This window comes from Phocoena sinus, chromosome 10 (assembly GCF_008692025.1).
Source record: "Phocoena sinus isolate mPhoSin1 chromosome 10, mPhoSin1.pri, whole genome shotgun sequence".
Classification (NCBI taxonomy): domain Eukaryota; kingdom Metazoa; phylum Chordata; class Mammalia; order Artiodactyla; family Phocoenidae; genus Phocoena; species Phocoena sinus.
Window position 1 is genome coordinate 59,338,786 of NC_045772.1, and position 22,874 is coordinate 59,361,659.

At 57.9% G+C, this 22,874-nt stretch overlaps 2 protein-coding genes across 5 annotated transcripts; one reads left to right on the forward strand and one right to left on the reverse strand.

The window, feature by feature from the left end:
* Positions 1–169: 169 nt before the first annotated feature.
* Positions 170–17,289, forward strand: ANKRD52 (ankyrin repeat domain 52). Its single transcript, XM_032645335.1, has 29 exons — positions 170–312; positions 621–704; positions 1,166–1,244; positions 1,444–1,514; positions 2,554–2,754; positions 3,280–3,367; positions 3,482–3,624; positions 3,928–4,140; positions 4,406–4,484; positions 4,796–4,910; positions 5,037–5,119; positions 5,229–5,346; positions 5,568–5,636; positions 5,824–5,964; positions 6,044–6,124; positions 7,484–7,595; positions 7,804–7,875; positions 8,127–8,328; positions 8,585–8,672; positions 8,749–8,866; positions 9,417–9,636; positions 9,837–9,924; positions 10,030–10,113; positions 10,223–10,368; positions 10,572–10,654; positions 10,846–10,928; positions 11,122–11,213; positions 11,665–11,819; positions 17,129–17,289. The coding sequence occupies exons 1-29, from the start codon at positions 286–288 to the stop codon at positions 17,237–17,239; spliced, it is 3,246 nt and encodes a 1,081-aa protein (XP_032501226.1). The 5' UTR covers positions 170–285; the 3' UTR covers positions 17,240–17,289.
* Positions 14,437–22,851, reverse strand: SLC39A5 (solute carrier family 39 member 5). 4 transcript variants are annotated; one of them, XM_032645336.1, is made up of 12 exons: positions 22,770–22,845; positions 22,002–22,106; positions 21,345–21,699; positions 20,956–21,139; positions 19,749–19,911; positions 19,450–19,619; positions 19,081–19,221; positions 18,605–18,701; positions 18,347–18,517; positions 18,062–18,142; positions 17,734–17,924; positions 14,437–17,507 (listed from the first exon to the last, which is right to left on the reverse strand). In XM_032645336.1, exons 3-12 carry the CDS (start codon positions 21,626–21,628, stop codon positions 17,364–17,366), a joined length of 1,626 nt encoding a protein of 541 aa, XP_032501227.1. In that variant the 5' UTR covers positions 21,629–21,699; positions 22,002–22,106; positions 22,770–22,845; the 3' UTR covers positions 14,437–17,363. The 4 variants fall into 4 exon arrangements, with proteins under 4 accessions (XP_032501227.1, XP_032501229.1, XP_032501228.1 ...); XM_032645338.1 differs by having other exon boundaries at positions 22,002–22,071; positions 22,770–22,823; XM_032645337.1 differs by lacking the exon at positions 22,002–22,106 and having other exon boundaries at positions 22,770–22,851.
* Between the last annotated feature and the right edge of the window lie 23 nt (positions 22,852–22,874).

A 22,874-nucleotide genomic window follows, 5' to 3' on the forward strand; every position in this document is an offset into this window, starting at 1 on the left:
CCGGGTAACCAGCGGCCGAGGTTGGGGTCACCCGAGCCGCTGGGACCGCCAGGGCGGGGCGGAGGGCGCCGCGGCCTGGGGCAGCCTGCGCGGCAAGCGCCCTGCGGCCGGGCCCAGAACGGCCGCCAGGGAGCGCTGCGGGCTCCCGCTCCCGCCCCCTGGTAGGCGGGGCTGCGCTCTCCCCGCAGCCGCCGCAGCAGCCGCCGCCTGGGCCGCCCCGTGTCCCCGGTGGAGCCGCTGCCGCCGCCGCCGGGAGCTCGATGCGGACGGAGCCCGGGCCGGGCCATGGGGATCCTCAGCATCACGGACCAGGTCAGCCCTCCTGCCCTTGCTCGCTTCTTCCTTCCAGGGCCCGACGCCGCCGCCACGCGAGCCCAGGGATGTGCGGCCTAGGCTGGGCCCGAGCCCGGGGCTCCCGCCCCGCCCCACGCCGCGCTCCCCTCAACCAAGCCGGTGTCCTTGGGGGCCTGGTTACCGGCGGGGACACCGCGGAAGCCCCCTGCGGCCAGGACCCCAGAGCGGAGCCCCTCCAGCGTCGCCCCCCGCCCAAACCCGGTGTCCCCCACCCCACTCCCCGGTTCCGCTCCGGCCCGCTCCCTGAAAACCGGTTCTCCCTGCAGCCGCCCCTGGTCCAGGCCATCTTTAGCCGAGATGTGGAGGAAGTGCGTTCCCTCCTCTCGCAGAAGGAGAACATCAATGTGCTGGTGAGTTGAGATCAGGCAGGATGGCGAGCCGGTAATCTGGGCCCTGGTGTGCAGGACCCCTCCCCACCAATGGGGCGGCTCCGTGTTTCCTCGGCTCGGGTGAGGCCGCAGCTCTTTCCACCCTGGGATGGGCAACTGCTCTACATTTGGGGATGGAGAGCAGGTCAGGCTTAGAGTAGAGACCAGTAGGGCTGAGGATGCCCAGAAACGGTGTTCTCTTCTGAACCATCCGTGTCTGCAGCGCCTCCACCCCTCCTGGCAGAAGGAGACTGCTTCGCGGGCCGTGGCGCCCACCCCCTGACTCCACCCTCCCTCGGTGCTTGCTTTGACCTAGGACTGGGGTTTAGGAGGCTGCAGAACCTGTGGGAAGAGGTTGTGGGGAAAGGCCTGGAGCACGAAGACTTGGGCTTGGGTCCTGGATCGTTCACCTCTACAGCTGCTCCTCTTCTCTGCCTTCCTAGGACCAAGAGAGGCGAACCCCACTTCATGCTGCTGCCTACGTAGGCGATGTCCCCATCCTCCAGTTGCTACTGATGTCAGGTGAAAGTAGGGAGCTAGAAGGTGTGGCAGCTAGGGAGGGGACCTGAGGGAGGAGCCTTTTTGTCGTATCCAAGGATTGTCCTCTGGTGCTTGGTCCAGGCAAGCTTCCGTCTCCATCCAGATTCTCTGGCCTGATTACTGGCTTTCTTCCCCACCTGCTCTCCACCTCCCACCAAAAGAGCATATTATATCCCCACAGGTGCTAACGTCAATGCTAAGGACACACTGTGGCTGACCCCTCTTCATCGTGCTGCTGCCTCCCGAAATGAGGTACTGGCCTCCCACCTCTTTTCTCCCTTCCAAAGAGGATGACTTGGTTAAAGGTTGGAAGATAAGGGTTGGAGAACCTTAGTCCTCTGCCCTACAAGTTGGTCTATCCCCAGGTCCAGAGGAGACCAGACCTTGGCCCCTCCCTCCTACCCCTAGAACTGGCTGGTAAGGGGGGGCTGAGTGTTGCTAGCTGATGTGACGTCAGGGGAGAGCTTAACGCTGGGCTGGCAGACTGCAGGGGGCCCTGCTGCCAGGCCTTAGTGACTCACCCCTCCCTGGGGGGCCACCATGGAGTCTGATCCCCCTCTGGGCACTGAGATTTCTTTCCTTGTGATGGAGGGATGGGGATGGTGATTTGTTGCATCCCTGCCCCTCAAGCAGCATGAAAGTTGACACCACGAGGAGCAAACATGCCCCATCAGTTGGGTCCCTCAACCCTGAAGAGTGGGAAGAGATGACCTTCTTCTTGGCTTGGTAGTTACTTCCCTGGCTCCAGCCACCAGGGGGAGGGACTGAGGCCAATGGGAATGGGGTGGGTGGTGAATAGGAGGGGTATTTTAGCCTGGGTTTTGGAGAGGAGCTAGTATGTGTTTGCTTACCTAGGTAATGGAAATGATTCTGATGCATATGGAAGGGCTGAAGGGGGGTATCTGGGGATTAATGTAGCGGGAACATTTATCTTTCCTAAAAGTGGTAGGGGATTGGGATCCTCTACATGTGTGGATTTGCTTGGTAGTGGCTGTATATATGGGTGAAGATTTTCAGGGTTTGGGTTATGAACAATACCAGGTGGCTTGAGGAGGAGATCCACGTTTTCCTCAGCAAGGGAGGGAAGATTTTAAGCTCTAAGAAGTTCCAGAAGATGGAAAGTAGGTATTGAAAGGCTAGGTATGTTGGAAAAAATGAGGAGAGACTCTCTGCTGGGGGAGTGGGGAGATGGGGTCACATGTGCTGTGCTGACCTGTTCGCCCCTCCATTTCCTGTTGGTTTATGTCCTGCTCCCCCTCTATCTTCTCTCTTCTCGCCTGCCCCTCAACAGAAGGTGCTGGGATTGCTGCTGGCACATTCAGCAGATGTGAATGCCCGGGACAAGCTGTGGCAGACACCACTGCATGTGGCCGCCGCCAACCGGGCCACCAAGTGTGCTGAGGCTCTGGCACCATTATTGAGCAGCCTCAACATGGCTGACAGGAGCGGGCGCAGTGCCCTGCACCACGCAGTGCATAGTGGGCATCTGGAGGTGAGGACCGCTCCCGTCCACGCCCAGCCCCGTGCCTTCTTCCTTCCCTTCCTGCTCACCTTCCCCGGCCTCCGGGCCATTAGGCCTGGGGAGCAGCAGCCCAGATGATTATCTAAACACTTGGTCTCAAGCACCAAATGAATGGTTGGGTTGGATGGAAATTCTTGACTTGGACCTCAGGAGGGTGATAAAGCCTCTGAAGTTGCATGGAAAATGTTTGCATACATGGTTGTTTCTGAAGTGAGAGTCCGTGTCTTTCAGCACATTTAGAAGACTTCAGAAGAGTTTAAAAACCACCGAATTACCTGAAGAGACTCCCTTAAGTTTATCTCAGACTTGCACATCTATCTGGGATCTCCTTAGTGCCTGCTTTCTCTGTTCCCTCTAGTTCTCCAGATGGTTCTGCCCAAGAACAGAGACATTAGGCTGCCTCAGCCTTTTCAGGTGCTAAGGGCTCTGCCCCTAATTAGGTATGTTGAAGGCATGAACCTGGCTCAAACAGGTGTCTTTCATGTCCTGAAACAGATGGTGAACCTGCTCCTCAGTAAGGGAGCCAGCCTGAATGTCTGTGACAAAAAGGAGCGGCAGCCTCTGCACTGGGCGGCTTTTCTAGGTGAGAAGAGAATCACGGGGAGAGCAGGATTTGGGATTCCTGGGGCAGGGACGGAGTGCTCAGGGACCTAGAGTTCACCTTCCACCTCCTTGAGAGCGTACTGTCTTTTCCCAGGGCATTTGGAGGTCCTGAAACTGCTGGTGGCACGGGGAGCAGACCTTGGCTGCAAGGACCGCAAGGGCTATGGGCTGCTCCATACAGCTGCTGCCAGTGGCCAGATTGAAGTGGTGAAGTACTTGCTACGGATGGGGGCTGAGGTCAGGGTGCTGAGCACGGGGTGGGGCTGGGGGTAAGGGCAGGGAGCTGGAGGTCGGAGTCTGTTAGGGAGATAGGAAGGTGCTGGGATTGCTGGTGTGGTTTGGGGAGGTCGGGAAGATGTGGTGAGAGGATCTGAACAACGCTTGTCTTAAGCAGTAGTGCCCCCAGTCTTAGGGTCTGGAACCTGAGGGGTCTGAGGCAGTCGTTGGATTTCTGGGATTCTCTAGGCTATCTGTGCTGGCTTCCACTTTGTTTAAACTGGTATCTCCCTTATCCCCTTACCCTCACCCCTGGAAATCCAGATTGATGAGCCCAACGCTTTTGGAAACACAGCTTTGCACATCGCCTGCTACCTGGGCCAGGATGCTGTGGCTATCGAGCTGGTGAACGCAGGAGCCAATGTCAACCAGCCAAATGACAAGGGCTTTACACCACTGCATGTGGCTGCGGTCTCCACCAATGGCGCGCTCTGCTTGGAGCTGTTGGTCAATAACGGGGCTGATGTCAACTACCAGGTGCCTGAAGGGATGAGTCTGAGACCAGTGGGGAGAGGGGCCTGGCTCTGGGGGTGCTGACCGTATCTTTTGTTCTGGATAACTCTATGGGGAATGGTCCGCTTGCGTCCTGGGTTGATCAGTCCTTCCCAGGGGCCCAGGAAAATGTGGGCTGAGAAGATGTCCATATGATCACCCCGTCCTCAGAGACGTGTCCTTTGGAAGGGGGAACAGGGCACTCTCCATGCTTTGCACTAGGAAAAAAAAAAATGCCATGTTTCCACAGAGCAAAGAAGGGAAAAGTCCTCTGCACATGGCTGCCATCCATGGCCGTTTCACCCGCTCCCAGATCCTCATCCAGAATGGTATGGACCTGGAAGACTTTGTGATCTCTTTTCCCCCCTCAGAGAACTCATCCCTAGAAACACCTTTTCTTCCTCATTCCACCCCCCACCCCATCTTCCAGTCAGGATGGGCACCTGAAGCTCTGAGCAAGACACCTGTGGAAATGGCCCTGCTCTGCCTGCCCAGCCCCCTCAGGCTGACAAACGAGATAACACGTGTAGAAGGCTTAGCCTGGCCCCTGGCACGTAACAAGCACTCAGACGGTAGCTAACTAGTGTGAGTGGTCTGAAGCCAAAGGTCTGAGTGTGTGGGTGTGTGTCCCCCCTTTCAGGCAGCGAGATTGATTGTGCCGACAAATTTGGGAACACGCCACTGCACGTGGCCGCTCGCTATGGACACGAGCTGCTCATAAGCACCCTCATGACCAACGGCGCGGATACCGCCCGGTGAGTCCGGACCCCTGACCCCACTTCCAGGCTGCCTCAGATCTAGGCTGGGGGTAGGCCACAGAAAAGAGGTCTGCATCTGGTCCCTCCTTGGCCCAAGGACTGAGTCCCTCCCCTTCTCCCCAGGCGTGGCATCCACGACATGTTCCCCTTGCACTTAGCTGTTCTCTTTGGATTCTCTGACTGTTGTCGTAAGCTTCTTTCCTCAGGTATGAGCTGACTGGTTCGGGGGTTGGGCAGGTGGGCAGGAGAGCAGAGGCCCTTCCCGGCTCTGCTCAGAGCCCTCAGATGGGATCTGTGGCTGTTCTGCCCCTTCAGGTCAGCTGTACAGCATTGTATCCTCACTCAGCAATGAGCACGTGCTTTCAGCTGGGTTTGACATCAATACACCTGACAACCTTGGCCGTACCTGTCTTCATGCTGCTGCTTCTGGAGGGTGAGTTTTCTTCCCTCTGTCTCAGGCCTCGAGAAGGAGGCTGGGCAGGGGTCTGGGCCCCTTCTTCTTTTCTGCCCAGAGCTCGCCCCCTCGCAGTGAGAGCAGCGGCAGCAGAAAGGGCTGTCCAGTTCCATCCTCCTTCATCCCCTCCCTGGGGAGAATCCTGTGGCTTCTCCTTGAGCCCTCTTTCTCCCCTTAACCTGCATCCTCCTTCCTTTTAGGAATGTTGAATGTCTTAATTTGCTGTTGAGCAGTGGAGCTGACTTGAGGAGGAGAGACAAATTTGGAAGGTGTGTTAATGTGTAGGAGTAGATATACACATAAGGGACATCCGATCAGAGAGACAAGTGATGGAGGGCAGGGGGGGAGTTGGAGACTGAGTGAGGAGAATATTACCAAGCAGCTTCTGGCCGCACATCTGGTTGCATTTGGATCTGCCCCCGATTCTTTTACCCACCCTCCTTCGCTTCTCCCCAGGACCCCACTGCACTACGCAGCCGCCAATGGCAGCTACCAGTGCGCCGTCACGCTGGTGACCGCCGGGGCAGGCGTCAATGAGGCCGACTGTAAAGGGTGCTCTCCGCTCCATTATGCTGCCGCCTCCGACACCTACAGGAGGTGAGGCGCCCACTTTGCTCTTCTCAGCCCCACTCTCCTCCCTGAGCGCCCCCCAGACTTCTTCACTCTCCTCCCCCAGGGCGGAGCCCCACTCATCTTCCAGCCACGATGCTGAAGAGGACGAGCCACTGAAGGAGTCCCGCAGGAAGGAGGCCTTCTTGTGAGTAGCCGAGGAGACCCCCGGGGTGCGCTTTCCCAGCAGTGTCGACTCTGGTCCTGTTATTCTCCCACCACCACCCTGCTGCTGCTTTGCACCCTGAGTTTAGTCCTGGACCAAACACTGTGGGTACAGACAGAAGTAGGAGACATAGTTCCTTCCTTCAAGGAATGGATGGTCTTCTTGAGGGAATCAGAAAAGCTAAACACAAATTCATTTGCTTATTCCACAAGCATTACTTGAGTATTTACTTAATAGGTACCAAGTAATGTGCTGGGTGGTAAGGATAGAAGATGAATTACCCCAAATTTCTGTACTGTATACATTCTAGTGTAAGATGTTAATAATAGGGGAAACTGGGTGAGGAATTTATGGAAACTCTGTATTATCCTCACAAGTTTTCTGTAAGTCTAAGACTGTTATAAATAAAGGGTTTATTTATTTTTTTTATTTATTATTTATTTTTTTGTGGTACGCGGGCCTCTCACTGCTGTGGCCTCTCCCATTGCGGAGCACAGGCTCCGGACGCGCAGGCTCAGCGGCCATGGCTCACGGGCTCAGCCGCTCCGCGGCATGTGGGATCTTCCCAGACCGGGGCACGAACCCGTGTCCCCTGCATTGGCAGGTGGACCCTCAACCGCTGCGCCACCAGGGAAGCCCAAGGGTTTATTTTTTTTTAAAAAAGATATTTAAAATCCAAGAGGCTCAACTATGTGACCTTTGGCAAGTAACCTAACCTCTCTGTGCCTCAGTTTCCTCAACCGTAGTAGAGATAAGAATAATAGCTATCTCAAAGGATCAGTATGAAGATTAAGTGATTTAATACACATGAAGTGCTTAGAACAGTGTTTGACACATTGTAAGTGTTAAATGCTGTATTAATATTTCTACTAGTACCACTACTACTGAGCTATAAGAGTGGTGCCGGGGAATAGAGGGGAGGAGGCACCTAACTGGGAAGTTTGGGGAAGGCCTCCCAGAGAAGAGGATTCTGGGAGCGAGTATGAGATGAGTAGGCCTTTTCAGGCGGGCTGGGAGGAGAAGGCAGGGGTCAGTATGCCTGGAGGTGGGGGGAGAGTGTGTCGATCACAGGTTGGTAACTGATAACTGTGCTCCAGGTTCTCTAGGAGAGCATTCAAAGGATAGAGGAGGGCGTTGAAGCAAGAGTGGTTCAGGGCAGACCTGGAGGTGGTAGGTCTGGGTCTGGGCTTGAATGGGCAGGAGTTAGCCTACCAAGAGTGGGGGATGGGTGTTGGCCAGCTAGGCCTGGAGGGGCTCCCTTGCCCTCTCCTCTGCTCCTCTCAAACTGTGCTTTCCCTGGCTGGGCCTGTCCCCTCCTCACAGTCTACTCCTGTCCCCCAGCTGTTTGGAATTCTTACTGGATAACGGTGCAGACCCCTCCCTGCGGGACAGGCAGGGCTACACAGCCGTGCACTATGCAGCCGCCTATGGCAATAGACAGAACCTCGAACTGGTACGTGTGGGACCTGGCCTGGGGGAGAGGAGCAGGGCAGGGCACAGCACACAGTCTCCTTTGGTATCTGTGGATTCTCAAACCAAGGGGTGGTTGAATCAAATGTGGTCTCTAGATCCAGGGGCTTTGGGGGTTGCTGTGGGTGGGGTCAAGGGGTAATATCTTGGGAATACCAGAACCTCAGCACCTACTATTCTGTCCATTGCAGCTCTTAGAAATGTCCTTTAACTGCCTGGAGGATGTAGAGAGCACCATTCCAGTCAGCCCTTTGCACTTAGCTGTGAGTCCCAGGTCTTTTCCTCTTGCCTTCCTTGTCCCTACCTGCCCCAGGCTGGCACACAGGTATAAGCACGTGTGAATCTGTCCTTGCTTCTGCCTTCTTGTGGGGATGTCGCAAGCAGGCAGTGGTCTGGAGAGGGGCCCAAGGAGCTCACGGGGAGGCCTGTTGCCTGGAGTCTCCCTGTGGGAACCCAAGAGCAGAGTGGGGACAGTGTCCCGAGCTGTATCCATTGGTTGCCTGCACCCCTCCAGGCCTACAACGGTCACTGTGAAGCCCTGAAGACACTGGCCGAGACGCTGGTGAATCTGGACGTAAGGGACCACAAGGGCCGGACCGCGCTCTTCCTGGCCACTGAGCGAGGCTCCACTGAGTGTGTGGAGGTGCTAACAACCCATGGCGCCTCTGCCCTCATCAAGGAGCGCAAGCGCAAGTGGACACCCCTGCACGCTGCTGGTGGGTGCGCCCTTTGGGCTGCTCCCTCCCCTTGTCACGCCAGGCCTCCTCCAAGACTGGTCCCCAGATCCCTCCTGAACCCTGAGGGGACTGGGGTTGGGATGGAGTAGGGTGAGGAAGATGGAAACTGCAAGTTCTGATTCGTAGCCTCCTATCCCCCAAGATTTCTCCCTGCCCCAGTCTTCCCATAACCTCCACCCTTCACCTGGCCTTCTTGCCTCGACCATGCCCTGACACAGACCCCCTTTTCTCCTAGCTGCCTCTGGCCACACTGATTCCCTGCACTTGCTGATCGACAGTGGGGAAAGAGCTGACATCACAGATGTCATGGATGCCTATGGACAGTGAGTGTTGGCCAGGGGTGGGGTGCAGGGTTCCCATCCCTGCCAGGCCCTCACCCTTTTCTTGCCCCCTCTGTAGAACCCCACTGATGCTGGCCATCATGAATGGCCACGTGGACTGTGTACATCTGCTGCTAGAGAAAGGATCCACAGCTGACGCTGCTGACCTCCGGGGCCGCACTGCCCTCCACCGTGGGGTGAGTGAGCTCCTGGGTAGGGTCACTCACAGAAGGGCCTGGACGCGGGAGCACGACAGTAGGACATCAGATTGTCTAGCACGTGGGCCAGGATCTTGTGCCCGGGGTCTTAGTGGGCCTTACTGTATTTGCTCCAGGATGAGTATCTGACGTCCGCAGCTGATCTCCCTGATTACCTTGCTCTGTAATCACATACAGCCACCTGCTTACCACCCAGACTCTGCCCCAGGGTACCCAGCGGGCCCCGTCCTGTTGGATAATGATGCCACGACCTGGTCCTTCTCCACCATTGCCTGTCCTAAAGCTGCCTCCTCCTCATCCCACGGGATTCTCTGACTCAGTCTCCCACTACAGAAGGCCAGGATTAATTCTCACCACCCTGACTGTCAGTTGGCATAGAGTCAGGGAAGGAGATGCTCATCCCTAACACTTAGAATCATTGCTGTAAAGACGAGGATTGGAGCCCTGGAGTTGGTTCCTGCTCCTGGGCCAGCCCCAGTGACTGGCCGTTGGAAAGGGAGTTTGAGCCACACCCCCATGTCCCCCACAGGCAGTGACTGGCTGTGAGGACTGCCTGGCCGCCCTGCTGGACCACGATGCATTCGTGCTGTGCCGAGACTTCAAGGGCCGTACGCCCATTCATCTGGCCTCAGCCTGTGGCCACACTGCAGTACTGCGGACCCTGCTGCAGGCTGCCCTTTCCACAGACCCCCTGGATACCGGGGTGGATTACAGCGGATACTCGCCCATGCACTGGGCCTCCTACACTGGTGTGGCTCTGGGGCCTTTGTAGGCACACCTATGTGTGTGGGGTGTAGGGGAGGGCAGACAGGGACTAGTGGGTTGAGGGAGGGACCTGGGTTGCTCTGGATCTGGAAGTAGAATGGAGTGTTGAGAGCTGGCACAGGACAGATGGAGGGGACCTGGTTGTCATTTCTCTCCATCACCACTCTTCCTTCCTCGTACCCAGGACACGAAGACTGTCTGGAGTTGTTACTTGAACACAGCCCGTTTTCATACCTGGAAGGAAACCCCTTCACTCCTTTGCACTGTGCAGTGTGAGTCCCTTCCTATACCGCAGCCCCACTCAGGTCTGTGACCTGGGCTTAGGACAGGCGGTCTATTTCCCCGGCCCCTCTTGCTGACCCTTCCTCTTCCCCCAGAATTAATAACCAGGACAGCACCGCAGAGATGCTGCTGGGAGCTCTGGGTGCCAAGATTGTGAACAGCCGAGATGCCAAAGGACGGTGAGTGGCGGGAGGCTTGGGGAGAAGCCTCCGTTGCCTCTGGCTTCCTCTTGCTGCTCAGGAGCAAGGGCCTTCCCCGTTTCACTCTGCCCTGACCCCCTCCCCGCAGGACCCCTCTTCACGCCGCTGCCTTCGCGGACAACGTCTCTGGGCTCCGGATGCTGCTGCAGCATCAAGCCGAGGTGAACGCCACTGACCACACTGGCCGCACTGCGCTCATGACGGCGGCCGAGAATGGGCAGACCGCTGCTGTGGGTGTGTAGGGGCCGCGTGTGGGAGGGAGGTGCTCCCCTGGGTTTTCGCCCTGCCTGTGGGGTTTAGGAGGCAGGAGGCATATCTTTGGATGTTTCCCCCTCTGCAGATGGGGTGCAAAGGGTATGCAGACAGGAGGGTGCAGAGCCAGGCCGGCACGGCTCTGGAAGGGAGCGTCAGCCCCTTCTGCCTCCTTTCTCTTGTAGAATTTCTGCTGTATCGAGGGAAGGCAGACCTTACTGTGCTGGATGAGAACAAGAACACTGCCCTCCACTTGGCCTGTAGCAAGGTACCGCCGGCAGTGCAGGTGGGGCTGTGTGAGGGGCTGGGCCTGGTGACTGGAGAGAGGGCCCGGCGGAAGTCAGGATTGTCCAGACTGTCTGACTGGTGGGGTATTTCTGTCCTCCTGCTGCCCCCTCAGCTCCTATTGTCATCCTTCCACCTCACAAGTCTTCACTTTCTGTCCCTCTCTCCCCTCAGGGCCACGAGAAATGTGCCCTCGTGATCCTGGCAGAAACCCAAGACCTCGGCCTCATCAATGCCACCAACAGTGCGCTGCAGATGTGAGTGCCCTGGGGAGGGGCTCCTGGCGGGGGGGCGGGGCCAGGAGAGCGGCTGAGGAAGTTGCGGCCCGTGTTCCAGGGGCCCTCTGGAACTCACAGTGTCCGCTCAGCAGCGTGGCGACTCTGGCTGAGGGCGGAAGGGCAGCTTGCCATTGCCCCGACCTCATGCTCCTTCTTCTTCCTTTATTCCAAGGCCCCTACACATTGCCGCCCGGAATGGTCTAGCTTCTGTGGTGCAGGCCCTGCTGAGTCGTGGGGCCACAGTGCTGGCTGTGGATGAAGAAGGTGGGTGGGGTCTGGAGCTCCCTGCCCCTCCGGGCTTTGGGGTCAGGGACATTCGTTCTTCAGGAGGTGACTTCTTAAGCTTGCTGGTTAATAAACTGGATTTTCTTCCCAAGGGAACTCTTCAGAGCAGGGACCCCACACCGATACGCTAGAGTCTCTGAGGGGAGTCTGACGGAACTAGGTGGAGCCAGCAGGGTCCTCAGGAAGACCTCCTGCACACCTCAGCCTCCCAGCCTCCTGTCCCCCAGGCTGGCTCTGTTCTTTACCCCACACTGGGACAGTCTGCCTGTCAGCCTCCCTGGGCCCTTATAGCCCTTGAGTTCTGACCATGCTGGGTGCTTGCCTGCCTTGGCTCCCCTCCACAGATAAGAGAGCTCAGGGCCCAGGGGCGGGTGGATGGGGAGCCAGGGGTACAGGACCCTGGGGCTCAGTTCTCCCCTTTGCTCTGCAGGTCACACCCCGGCATTGGCCTGCGCCCCCAACAAAGATGTGGCAGACTGCCTGGCCTTGATCCTTTCCACCATGAAGCCTTTCCCACCCAAGGACGCCGTCAGTCCTTTCAGCTTCAGCCTGCTCAAGAACTGCGGCATCGCAGCAGCCAAGACGGTGGGTGGCTGCGGTGCCCTGCCCCACGGGGCCTCCTGCCCCTACAGCCAGGAGCGGCATGGCGCCATTGGGTTAGATGGCTGCTACTCCGAGTAGCCCCCTCCCGTGTCCCTCCCCCTGCCGGTGGCTTGATATCTTATTCTATTTATTTAGAAAAAGTCTATACATTTAGGGCACTTTAAAGGAGAACACGACTGGGTTGGGGGGCGGAGGGGGGAAAAAGCACTGGGGAGCAGCTGCTCACCCCTTTGCCACACTATCCTGGCCTGGCAGGGGTCTGGGACCAACAGGGAGCACCCCAGGCCCTTGGTACCCCCAGGGCAACCCCTTCTGCCAAGTGTCCCAAAATGATCGCTCGATGCCTGGCTCCCCCTCTCTTTTATCCCCTCTCTCCGTTCTCCCTTTCTGCTGCCAGCTGCCCCCACTCTTCCCGTTGACTCTCCTCTCTGTCCCCTTCCCCATGCTCCTGCCAGGCAGATCCGCACCTCTTCTTCCATACCCATCACTGCCTCCCTGCTTGGCCGGCCCCTCCATCCCCCCTCCATCCCCGCAGCAGTGAGAAGCCTTAATTTCTGGTACTGTGTGAGCACTCTGGGGGTGTCCCCTCCCCCTTCAGGGGCAGCTAGCGGACGAGGGGGGAGGGTATTTAGCACTGGGGCCTGGAGCTTTTCCCCCACTTCTATATCCCATCACCCCTAAAGTTCAAATGCAAAACACTTGAAGCAGCAACTACTGTACCTGGGCCCCAGTCCTGCACGCTCCCTGGCTCCTCATATGCAAATCAAGGGCTGGTCCTGCCCCCACAGCCTGCCCCGCCCTGCTTCCCTCCCCCTCCTGGCCTGGCCCCCTGACCACGCACTTTAACCTTGCTTCTTTCTTTTAACTTCTTTCTGGAGGGCAGAGCCTGTGGCCATTCCCTCTCTGGCTCTCCTCTCCCTTAACTTTGAGGCTTGTCATGAATTTTTAAGTAAGCATTTTATCCTTTAGGGGAAGAAACAAATTAATTTCCTGCCCATTTCAAAACCACAGCCCTAGTATGTCTTCTGTGTTTCAGGCATGTGTTTGCATGTGTGTGGAGGGAGGGACTGTGTTCTTCCTCCTGTGCCCCCCAATCCCACAGTTCCTCTGTGCCCCCCGTCTGCTGCCACCTTCTGTTATGTCCAAGAGTACCCACTGCCCCCAGTCACTCCTGATCTGAAGCCAAAGAGGGAGGGGCAGGGCGACTAGGGACCGTCGCTACTCGGGGACCCAGGCTTCCCCTCCGGTGTGAGGATGAAGTTCTGATCTAGGGAGCGACAAGTAGATACTGAGGCTTGGTTCCTGCCTTCCCAGCAGCGGGGAGAGAAGGGATTGAGCTAAGGGCTGCACTGAGAAGATTCCCGGAAGTCGTACCCCAAAAGCCAAACTGGGCTGGAGTGAGGAGGGGGCAGTTTTCTCTCTAAATGTAGCATTGAATTTGGCCCTGGTCCCTTCAGACGCCCTGTCCATCCATCTCCTAGCTAAGCCTCCTGGACAGTTGGACCCGCTCCCTCAGCCCAGTGTTCCCTTCCTCACACTCAATACCTCAGCCAGGGGCCAAGACACAGAACTTGAATAGAGGTCATGCTCCCTCCACCCCACCCCCCACCCCCCAGTGCATCCTTGCCCAGTTTGGCTGCCATCAGTATTGTCCCCTGAGAACTGGACAGGCTTCGTTTACACAGTACAGGGCCTCCCCCTTGGGGGTCCCTCGGTCTCCTTCCCCCACCCGTGCTTGCTTTATTCATGATCTTACCCCCTTTTCAGTTGTGTCCGCTGCACGTCTTGCCACCCTTGCCAAGGGTGGGCTGAGGGGAGAGGGGCATCCCGGGGACTCTTCCCTCCCTAACAGATACCCTTAACCATACCTCATGCTGGTTTCATGAAGCCTGGGGTGTTTGTCCAAGTCCTTATTCTTTTTGTCAAGGTCCCTTTTTGATCCCCTCTCTCTCCGTGTCTTGCTTCTCCCAGCGTTCAGTTCCTAAACCATTTCAAAGCTTCCAGATGACCATTATTGACGAGAAGGATCGTGCAGCTTTTAGTTTTTAGTTTTGTTTTCAAAGCCAAAGGGCCTTGCAACGCCCCTCTCGCCCCCCTCCCTTCGCACCCTGCCCTCCCCTGTACGACAATCAATGTGACCTCTCTTAAGGGCTGCAGCCCCCCACCTCCAGTCCTGCTGGTTCTGCAAAGCTTGCCCTTAACTTCAGTTCTCTCTCATAAAATCTTCCTGTTCCACCCCCTCCCTCTCATTTTGGTGCTGGGAATTAGGTGGCGGGGGGCAGGGGGAGCAGAGAGACGTGTCCTCCAGAGAAAACTCTTGGGGTTTCAGTCGTGTTCTCCTTTATCAATGTTCGGTGATGACAGGAAGAATCTGAGTTATTTGTCAGGAGCCCCATCGTTTTGCTAGATGAGATTTCTGGTGGCTGCCCATTCCCTGCTGCGCCTTCAGCACACCGTCAGCAGTGCTGGGGCAGGTTGCGGGGAGTCCTCTGTCCCTCCTCATGTGGCTGTGAGGAGGCCAGCAGGACGGACGAGCAGCCTCCTCTCCTTATGCCAAAGGAAATCCCACACCCCACCCTGGGCTCCCCAGCCCCTAGTGTTTTTTTTTGAAGCATTTTGACCATTCTCATGGCCACTGCATATTTATTTTAATGTTAAGTTGTTGTTGTTGTTGTTTTTAAAAAGACCTCTTTGACTTAAACGGGTGTGGAGAAGTAAAGCAGGCAGAATGCCCCCCAATCTTAAGGGGGTAGGGTGGGGAGGAATCATCTCCTTCCCTTCGCCCTCCCTCTCCCCCTCCCCCTCTCCCCACTGCAGCTCTAAAGCACTTGCTTCAAGTAATAAGCACTTTTGAGAAAAGGCCTATTTTAAGTGAGGACCCTGGGAGCAGCCCCAGGTCCCAGCAAAGGAGACAGAGCGAGGGCTACATAGGAGACAGGGAAACAGATGTGTGAATCAGAGGGTGAGATGAAAAAGAGCCAGTTTTTAGTTTCTGATTTTGGGGGAGATGTTTCCGGTTGGCCGGTGGCTTTGGTAGGGTTGTGTACTATCCTTCAGAAAGACAAATGGCACAAACTGTGGGTCCCAGCACGGACCAACAGGCCCGGGTCACTGCCACTGTCCAGCGGAGACTGACGGGCCACCTCCCCACCCCGCGGCCCCCTGAGCCATAGGACTGCTGAGAACCACTGAATGTACAGCCCAGGTTGGGGTAGGGAGCAGCCCCTGGGGGAGGGGGCTTCTCCTTTTGTTTGGTGCTGTGGGGGTGGGAGAGGTGAGACTGAGGGACTACCACCCACCTAGACATGTGTTCCTTGGGGTGGAGGGGCTGAGGAGGGCCTACCTCCCTCTCCATTCCCAGCCGTGGCCCCTGTTCCTTCCTCATCCCTATCCGTTTTGACTGTAAGTCCAGCTCACCTTTGCCTTCAATATGTAACCAAAGGAAAACTCAATACTGTTTCCACCTGTCTGCCCACCCGAGCACCTTCCGACTCCCTGGACCTAGAAGGGGAGAGGAGGCGGGGCTGGGCCGGGGGTCGTGGGGCCAGAGCGAGCGGTTCTGCAGCTGTGTGCCCCCAAAACCTCCTCTGGGGTCTTGGAGGGCGTCCTGGGAGGGGGCGTGGGGGCCAGGCAGGAGGGGCTGGGAGCAGGCGTGCTCGGGACCTTGTGCACATGAGCGTGCCTTCGTCCGAGTGACGCCCTGACTGCCCCGGGGGGGGCCCCTTCCTCCTTCCCTCGGCCATTTCTCACCTCTCCCCACACCAAGCGTTCATCCCCCACCTCCCCTTCCTGCCGCAAAGGAAAATAGCCTTACAGACCCTAGCCCAGAACCCCCCGTCCTGGGGCACTCCAGTATGGGGCCCCAGCCCACCTAGTCTGAACCCCACCTTTTAAGAGGGAGGGATGAGGAGCAAAGCAACCCCTTCCCCTCTGACCGTGGTGGCTCCAGCCCTCCTCGGCCTTGACCCAGATTGGGCAAGGGCCGAGGTGCGGAATCTTTGAGGACCAAGCCCAGTGGTCTGGGAAGAGGGAGGTAGAGAGGGAAGGGTCTGACTTGGGGACCCCCTCCTCCCGACCCAACCCCTAGAGAAGCGACCAAATCCCAGAGATGGGAGGAAGCTGGGGTGGGGAGGGTCTGCTCCATGAATTACTTGAAGGTACTGACTCCGAGGCTGCTGTTGCCCACTTAGGTGTGAGGGGGACACTGTCACTGCGTTTGGGAGGGCAGAGGGTGGCGGTGACGAGAGGGTCCACCCTTGGCCCTCGCTCACTCCTGCTAGGCCCTTTCCCTGGGGAGCCTAGCCTGGCCCTCCTGCCTCCATCCCTCACTCTGGGCACCCTCTCCAATTGCACTAAAGTAGCTGTGTGCCAGTCTTACCCCACGCCAGGGTGGGGTCTCTGCTTCCAGTCCTTTCTCCCCACTGCCTCTGCTCCCATCCCGGACAATCTCCTTGTTCCCCTGTATTCCTGGATAGCTCAGCTTTGTGTGTGTGTGTTTGGGGGGTGGGGGTGGGTTCTGGCTGGAGTGGGTTTGGTAGGGGTTTGGGAAGGGCTGGGGGAAAGATGGCGGATGAAAGTCTCCTACCCCCTTCCTCCACTCCAAGCCACAGAAGCTTGGGAGGGAGGGTGCCTACTCTCGCTGCCGTGTGTCTTGCAGATGTGCCAAAACGGGGGTGGGTGGGAGGGGAGGGTGCCTGGCAGAGCAACCCCCAGGGTGGCTCTCTCAAAGCAATACAGTTCCTCCTGCCTGGGGGACGGCAAGACAGGGGAGAGGGTTGGGTTGGGGACCTGGGGGTTCCCTGTGTACAGCTGTGTATATTCAGGGGTGTTCTCTGTCTGGTACCCGCTGTGGGCGTCTACGTGTGTGTGAACCTCCCCGTCCCCGTGCCCTGCATGACCTGTGATGCTGCAGACACCACCATTCCTGTGTGCAAGGGTGCGTTGGGGGCACTGAGGGGCATGTCCCATGTCCTGTTGCTCCCTCCATCCTGTGACCCATGTACTCGGTTGTAGGAAGTAAAGAGAACTGAGCACAATTCACTGGATTCTAGTTGAATCTTTCTCTAAGCAATGTTCCCCTTTCTGCCCTTCTCCCTGCCCTGGACTCACCTGTGGTGCTAGCGTTGGGGTCGGGGTGTGTTTCATGCTGGTGGGCAGCAATAAAGGGCAGACCTGCCCAGATGCCTGTATCCCCAGGGTGCTGAGGGCAGCAGGAAAAAGTGGGGACCTTGGTGCATTTGCCTCACCCCTCCCCTTCCTCTCTGGGCTAAAGCACAATGCTCTCCCCGCAGATGGATGCATCCTGCACCCTCCAGGCCCCTCCTCCCCATACCTGCTTTGAGCCCTCCTCCTGCCACATCCTGGTTTTCTATGCTGTTTTGGTGCAAGTACAACTGTCGTAGTCATGGCTTTGGGATGGGTTCTGTTTATTAAAATCCTGTTGCTCCTACTGGCCCTGTGTCCCGCCTCCATTCCTGTGGTTGGGGGGAAGGAAGGGCAACCTGGACGCCTTTCCACTGGCCCCCATCAGCCATCAGAGACCAGAGGCCACAGCTGCTCCTCCAGCAGGGCTATGGTGAGCATGAGGCCACCCCCCAGCAGCAGCCCCAGCCCCTGCAGTAGCACACTGAGCGCAGGGAGGGGCCCAGGTGGACGAAGCAGGGCTGGTAGCTGAAAGAAAATAACAACATCAGGATCCTGGCCTTGTCTCTGCTCCTAAAACAGGAGAGGGAGATGTCAGCAGCTCTCCCCCACCCAAGCTCTTCCACACCCCTGTTTCTCATGTAGTCCAGCCACCCTTCCGGGGGGCCAAGGGGGAAGCAGAGGGACTGATACTTCCCTCTCCTCTACACCCACCCCGCTTCCCTTGGTTTCTCCGCACTACCCCACACCTCACCATGTCCACAAGGGCCACGTAGAGGAAGACCCCGGCAGTGACCCCAAATACCCAGGGCGTGAGGGGGACAGGGCCCAAACTGAGCCCCACCCCCAGGGCTGCACCCCCCAGTCCCAGGACTCCAGACACCAGGCTCAGCAGCAGCAGCCGCCGGAAGGGCAGCCCTGCCTGGAGCAGCATCGCGAAGTCACCTGTGGGGAGAGAGGACAGGGTAGGAGGGAGTACGCCAGGGCTGCCCCTCACCCACGTCACCGCCAGCCTCCAAGTTCCACCCCTTGGAGGTCTCTCCTTTCTGGAGTCGACCCCACTCCGCTCCTGCCATTCCTACCCAGTTCATGGGGCAGCTCGTGGCAGAAGACTGCTACGGTGGTGCTGAGGCCACTGGAGAAGCCATCAGAGAAGGCAGCGCCTGGGTGGGCAGGATGGGAGGTGGTCAGTCTGGAAGGAAGCTCTCCCCGGAGGAGGCTGGGGCCTGCATTCCCTCTGTGGTCCTCCCATTCCCCGCCCCCCCACACACATGGTAGCTCTCTCCCTGCCCCATCCAGTAACTAGGAGGCCTACCCTCTCCCTCCCTCCCCCCCTCCTTCCCCTCCCTCCCTCCCCCGCCTCACACCTATGGCCAGCCCATCAGTGAGGTTGTGCAGACCATCCCCCAGGAGGACCATCCACGTGATATTGGTGCCACCGCTACCCTGACATCCATGACTGTGGCCTTGGCGCCCAGGAGGGGCCAGGACTGCTGGGGGCTGGCTGTCCTGCTCCCTCTGGCCCTGAGCCCCTGGCTCTGTGGGAAGGAGGAAAAGAGCGGTGTTGGTGGCTGCGAGTGAGAGCTGGGAGCCAGGGCCCGCTCTTCATGTCCTCCGCCAGTCACCTGGAACTGCCTGCAGGGGCCGAAGCGCCATCCCACTGCCATCCTCTGGGTCCAGGTTTGGAGTTCTGAGATCCTTTCTTTTTCGCTGGCAGCACCTCTGAAATGGGAGGGTGTCCCTCCTGAGGGAGGAGGCAGCGGAGCTGGGGGCTAAGGAGCGGCCAGGCTGCCAGCAGGGAAGGTGAACACCTGGTCCCACCTCTGCCACTTGGGGATGTTCTCTGGCCTCTGCTCTCTTCCCAGGCTGGCACCTCTCTGTTTCTTGTTGACTTGAACTCAGGAGAGGAGGCCGTTTGGCCGGAAGTCCTGGGTCTATGCTGAGGAGCCCCAACCCACTCCCTGTTAGCTGTCAGGTCCTGCACAGTCAGGCAAACGTCAGAGCCAGGAGCGCACTTGGCCCCTCACCTCCTGGCTTGAGTGGCCAGTTCTTGGCTAGGACTCTGGTCTTGGCAGGAAGAAGACAAAAGGGTGTCACTCACTGGCTTGAGCCCTCGTCGCCGCAAAAGCCCTAGCATGTTCTCCAGGACGAAGAGAAGAAAGAGACCACCAAGCACCGACAGTCCTGGTCCCAGGTCCTCCTCTGGCTGCCCGCCAGGTCCAGCATGCTGCCCTCCTTGCGCCTGACAGAGAGGCGGTCAGGGCAGACTCTGGAAGCACCTGCACCCGACAGCATCCCCCTCCTGAGATGGTGGAGAGAGGTGGTGAGCCTTCACTCATACGCTCTACTAGAAGGCAGCTGTGGGCTGAAGCTGGGGTGGGAGAGAGGGTGTCCTATGACCGGGAACGCACTGGCTCCATGGAGGCTGTCCACCCCTGGGGCAGGGGGACAGGAAAGGGGCTTCACGTACATGTGGCAGCAGGTGTAGCAGGGCGTCCCCACAAAGAGTGCCCACGGCCAGGGCCCCCAGGAAGCCCAGCAGGGGCTGCAACAGATGAGGTCCCAGGAGCCGCAGCAGCAGCAAGGAGAGGGGAGCAGGCAGGCTGAGCAGCAGGACCGCCAGGGCACTATGAACCAGGGCTGGGGAGAATCAGGGGCTGAAGTTAGGCGCGGCTGAAAGGGAGGCCTTAAAGGGAATGCTGCAAGGGGAGGCGGGACCCCACTCCCTACAGGATTCAGGTGCCCCACCACTTGCTCTCCCCCACTGACCAGATAGCAGATCCCCTGGGGGTGTTGGAGCTGGGGCCCGGATGCAGACACGGCTGTCAATCTGATAAAGCAGGGCCGGACACAGCAGAGCAAACTGACGAGGGGTCAGAGGAGCAGCAGGGCTCAAGCCAAAATTGACCAGCAGCTGGGAGCCATTCAGACACTAGGGAAGTGGAGCTGGAGGTCACACATTGGGGAATTGCTGAGAACTGTGACTCAGATCTTTAATGTCTGCCCTTCCATTGCATGGGCTCCTGGGTCTCTCCCAGGGTCCCCTTTGCTCACACTGGCAGGTGCATCAGGGACTCGGGACAGTTAGGTATAATCAGTGTGTGTTAATTATTAGTGAATATTCAAACCAATGCAAACATTCAGTTCGGTACAGATTGGGTGCTAGTGAACATCGCCATCATCTCCCTCCTTCCCAAGCCCCTGATGTCTCATTAATTTGGTGATGGAATTGGTTGGACAACTAGAGCCCTCCATTGCAGAATCTTAGAAGGGAAAAGAACCTAAAATGCCATGCTGCCATCCTCTCAGCAGCCCTGTCACTTGTTCAACCAGCCTTGGCTTGAATGCTTCCTGGGATGGGGTGCTCACCTCACCAGGCCTGTTTCAGGTTGGCTTTGGCTGCCCTCTGGTGTACATGGAACAAGTTCACTGACTTTCTGGATGAAGACAGCCATCTACCGCCTGCAGGCAGCATTCTCCAGATAACCAGCTCCAGAGGCTACCCTGGGCTGCTTCTCTGAATTCTCTGCTTTGCCAAGTGTGGCCCCTAAACCAAGTCTTGGAGCTTGGGGTATGGGTTTATCTACTCTGAGCCCAGAGGGGACATATTTCACTACTGGAATAACATACCCTAAGATCACACCTGGATTTTTTTTTTAAGTAACCATTTAAAATGACTTTTTTTTTTTTTTTTTTTTTTTTTTGCGGGACGCGGGCCTCTCACCGCTGCGGCCTCTCCCGTTGCGGAGCACAGGCTCCGGACGCGCAGGCTCAGCGGCCATGGCTCACGGGCCCAGCCGCTCTGCGGCATGTGGGATCTTCCCGGACTGGGGCACGAACCCGTGTCCCCTGCATTGGCAGGTGGACTCTCAACCACTGTGCCACCAGGGAATCCCCAAATGACTGACTTTTTAAACATTTCAGGCCATCTAAATCCCATGGCTCCTTTTCCCTCGCTACAGATCATCAGACTCACATCCTCATTCAGATGGTCAGCCAGTGAATGGTCCAGCAGCAGAAGCCTGTGAAAGAGGCCCAGGCCCGATGGGGCTGGCCCATGGGGTGGTGCTGGGGCCTCGGTCTCCTCCAGGTCACCCCACCCAGGGGGGTGCAGAGGCAGCCCTGCCCAGACGTCCACACTCAGCTCGGGGTCCTGGGGCCTAGAGTGGATGGATAACAAAGTCAGACTTACTCATGTTCTCTCAGAAAGGGGCTGTGAAAGGATGTAACGAATCAGGTTCTGAAAAATCCGTAATTCCAGGAATCTGATTTTAGGAAGCCAGAGCTAGGCAACCGGAGGAGACTGATCCAAGTACTGAGAAGAGCTGGGGTGTGACATTTTGGGGTGGGGAGAGGGGTTAGTACCTTTGCGTGGAATTGTCTCCAGCTGGGGGTGTAGCCCGACCAGCTGGAGGCCCGTGGTGTCCCAGGTGGAGGGCCTGAACTCGGCCTAGCCCCAGGCTGTGGAGAAGCCTCGCTAGGCCCCCTGCAGTCAGCGTCCCATTCTCCCCATACAGGCCAAACAGCTGGGCCAGGTAATGGTTCTGCTCCTGCTCAGCAGGGCCCAGGTAGGGGGCTGAGCCCCCTACCCAGCCCAAGGCCACCCACACACACAGGCCAGCCAGCAGATGACTCACTGGGGGCCCCATTATCGGGGGGACAGGGTTAGAGGCTCTGGTTCCGGCTTCTACTCCTCCAGGAACATCATGAGGACCGTGCCCTGGAAGAACAAGGAGAAGGGGCTGGGGCTCCCGCCCTGCTGTCCAGCCCAGGGCCCGGGGAGCCTGCACCCCTCACACCGCCCCCTCCTGGAATGCGGCAGCGGCAGCCTCCTTCCTTCCCCCCCATGGCCTCCTTCTGAGCAGCCTCTTGCAGCCCAGTTCCTAGAACACCTTCCCTGAACCAGAACACTCCCCTCACCTGATCCAGAGCTGACCTGTCCCTGTCCCTCCCCTATCCCCCAGACCCCACCCCTAAACCTCACCCCACCTCTCTATCCCCCCTCAATGCCCAGGGCCTCACCCCCAACTGGCAGTGTGAGAGCCGTCACCTCAGGTCCCTGTGAGGCCTCGCTGTGGACACTTAGAGGTTCCTGGGTTGTGGAGGGGAGCCAGGCTCAGCCTCCAGCTGCCCGGGTAGATCGGAGGCCATGTCAGATAGAGGGCTGGGATGGACAAGCCCCCACTCCTAGCCCACCTGCCTGGGGGCGGGGCCAGGGAGGTGCCAGTGTGGGAAGGCTTACATCAGAGAGGAGTTAATGGTTCACTGGTCTCTGGGGTGGGGGTCAAAGGTCAGTCTTGGCTGGGCCCCTGAGTAGGGAGGGGCCACCCTCTGCCCCTGGAAAAGCCACATGGCCAAGGAGAACCAGGGCCTGGGCTTTTCTTCTAAATAATTTACACCCCAACCCAGGTGGTACCGTCTTAGCCTCTCCCTGCCTATACTCCTACCTCACCTACCTTACATACGGCATCGGGCTTCATTCATCTCCAACCCCCATCCCCACATTCCCTGGGAAGGTTGGACCCAGGTGTCCCTAAGCTGGAGAGGAGGGTAAAGAGGCAGATAAGTGGCAACCCCAGATGCGTGGGGAAGAAATTGTTTTGAGCACTTCCTCATCCCAGAAGAGTAAGAGCCAGACCTCTGGGAATCTATGACCACGAGAGGAGAGGGGACGCTCTGGTGGGAAGAGGAAAGGAGTATCTGGGCCTCCTCAGATGTCTGACCTGGCTTAAGGTTGGGGAGCACAGTCTGACTGGGGTGACCGGTCCAGGGGGTCGAGGTCGGCATTACCTGACAGCAGGAAACAGGAAGGACGCCCAGAGGAAGGGGGACACAGTCTTCTTGGTTCCAGCTGTGGGGGGTAGGCAGGCAGGCGGACAAGGGTCACCGGCAGGG

What these genes read in the sequence shown, in the direction of transcription:
- SLC39A5 (XM_032645337.1), bottom strand. Translation starts at nt 21,628, where the DNA reads ATGGGGCCCCCAGTGAGTCATCTGCTGGCTGGCCTGTGTGTGTGGGTG. An exon ending in CTGACCATCTGAATGAGGAT is followed by an intron (nt 19,912 to 20,955) that starts GTGAGTCTGATG and finishes CCACTTCCCTAG; the next exon opens with TGTCTGAATGGCTCCCAGCT. An exon ending in GCCCCTGCAGGCAGTTCCAG is followed by an intron (nt 18,518 to 18,604) that starts GTGACTGGCGGA and finishes TCCTTCCCACAG; the next exon opens with AGCCAGGGGCTCAGGGCCAG.
- ANKRD52 (XM_032645335.1), top strand. Translation starts at nt 286, where the DNA reads ATGGGGATCCTCAGCATCACGGACCAG. An exon ending in CGCAGGAAGGAGGCCTTCTT is followed by an intron (nt 6,125 to 7,483) that starts GTGAGTAGCCGA and finishes CCTGTCCCCCAG; the next exon opens with CTGTTTGGAATTCTTACTGG. An exon ending in ACTCCTTTGCACTGTGCAGT is followed by an intron (nt 9,925 to 10,029) that starts GTGAGTCCCTTC and finishes CTCTTCCCCCAG; the next exon opens with AATTAATAACCAGGACAGCA.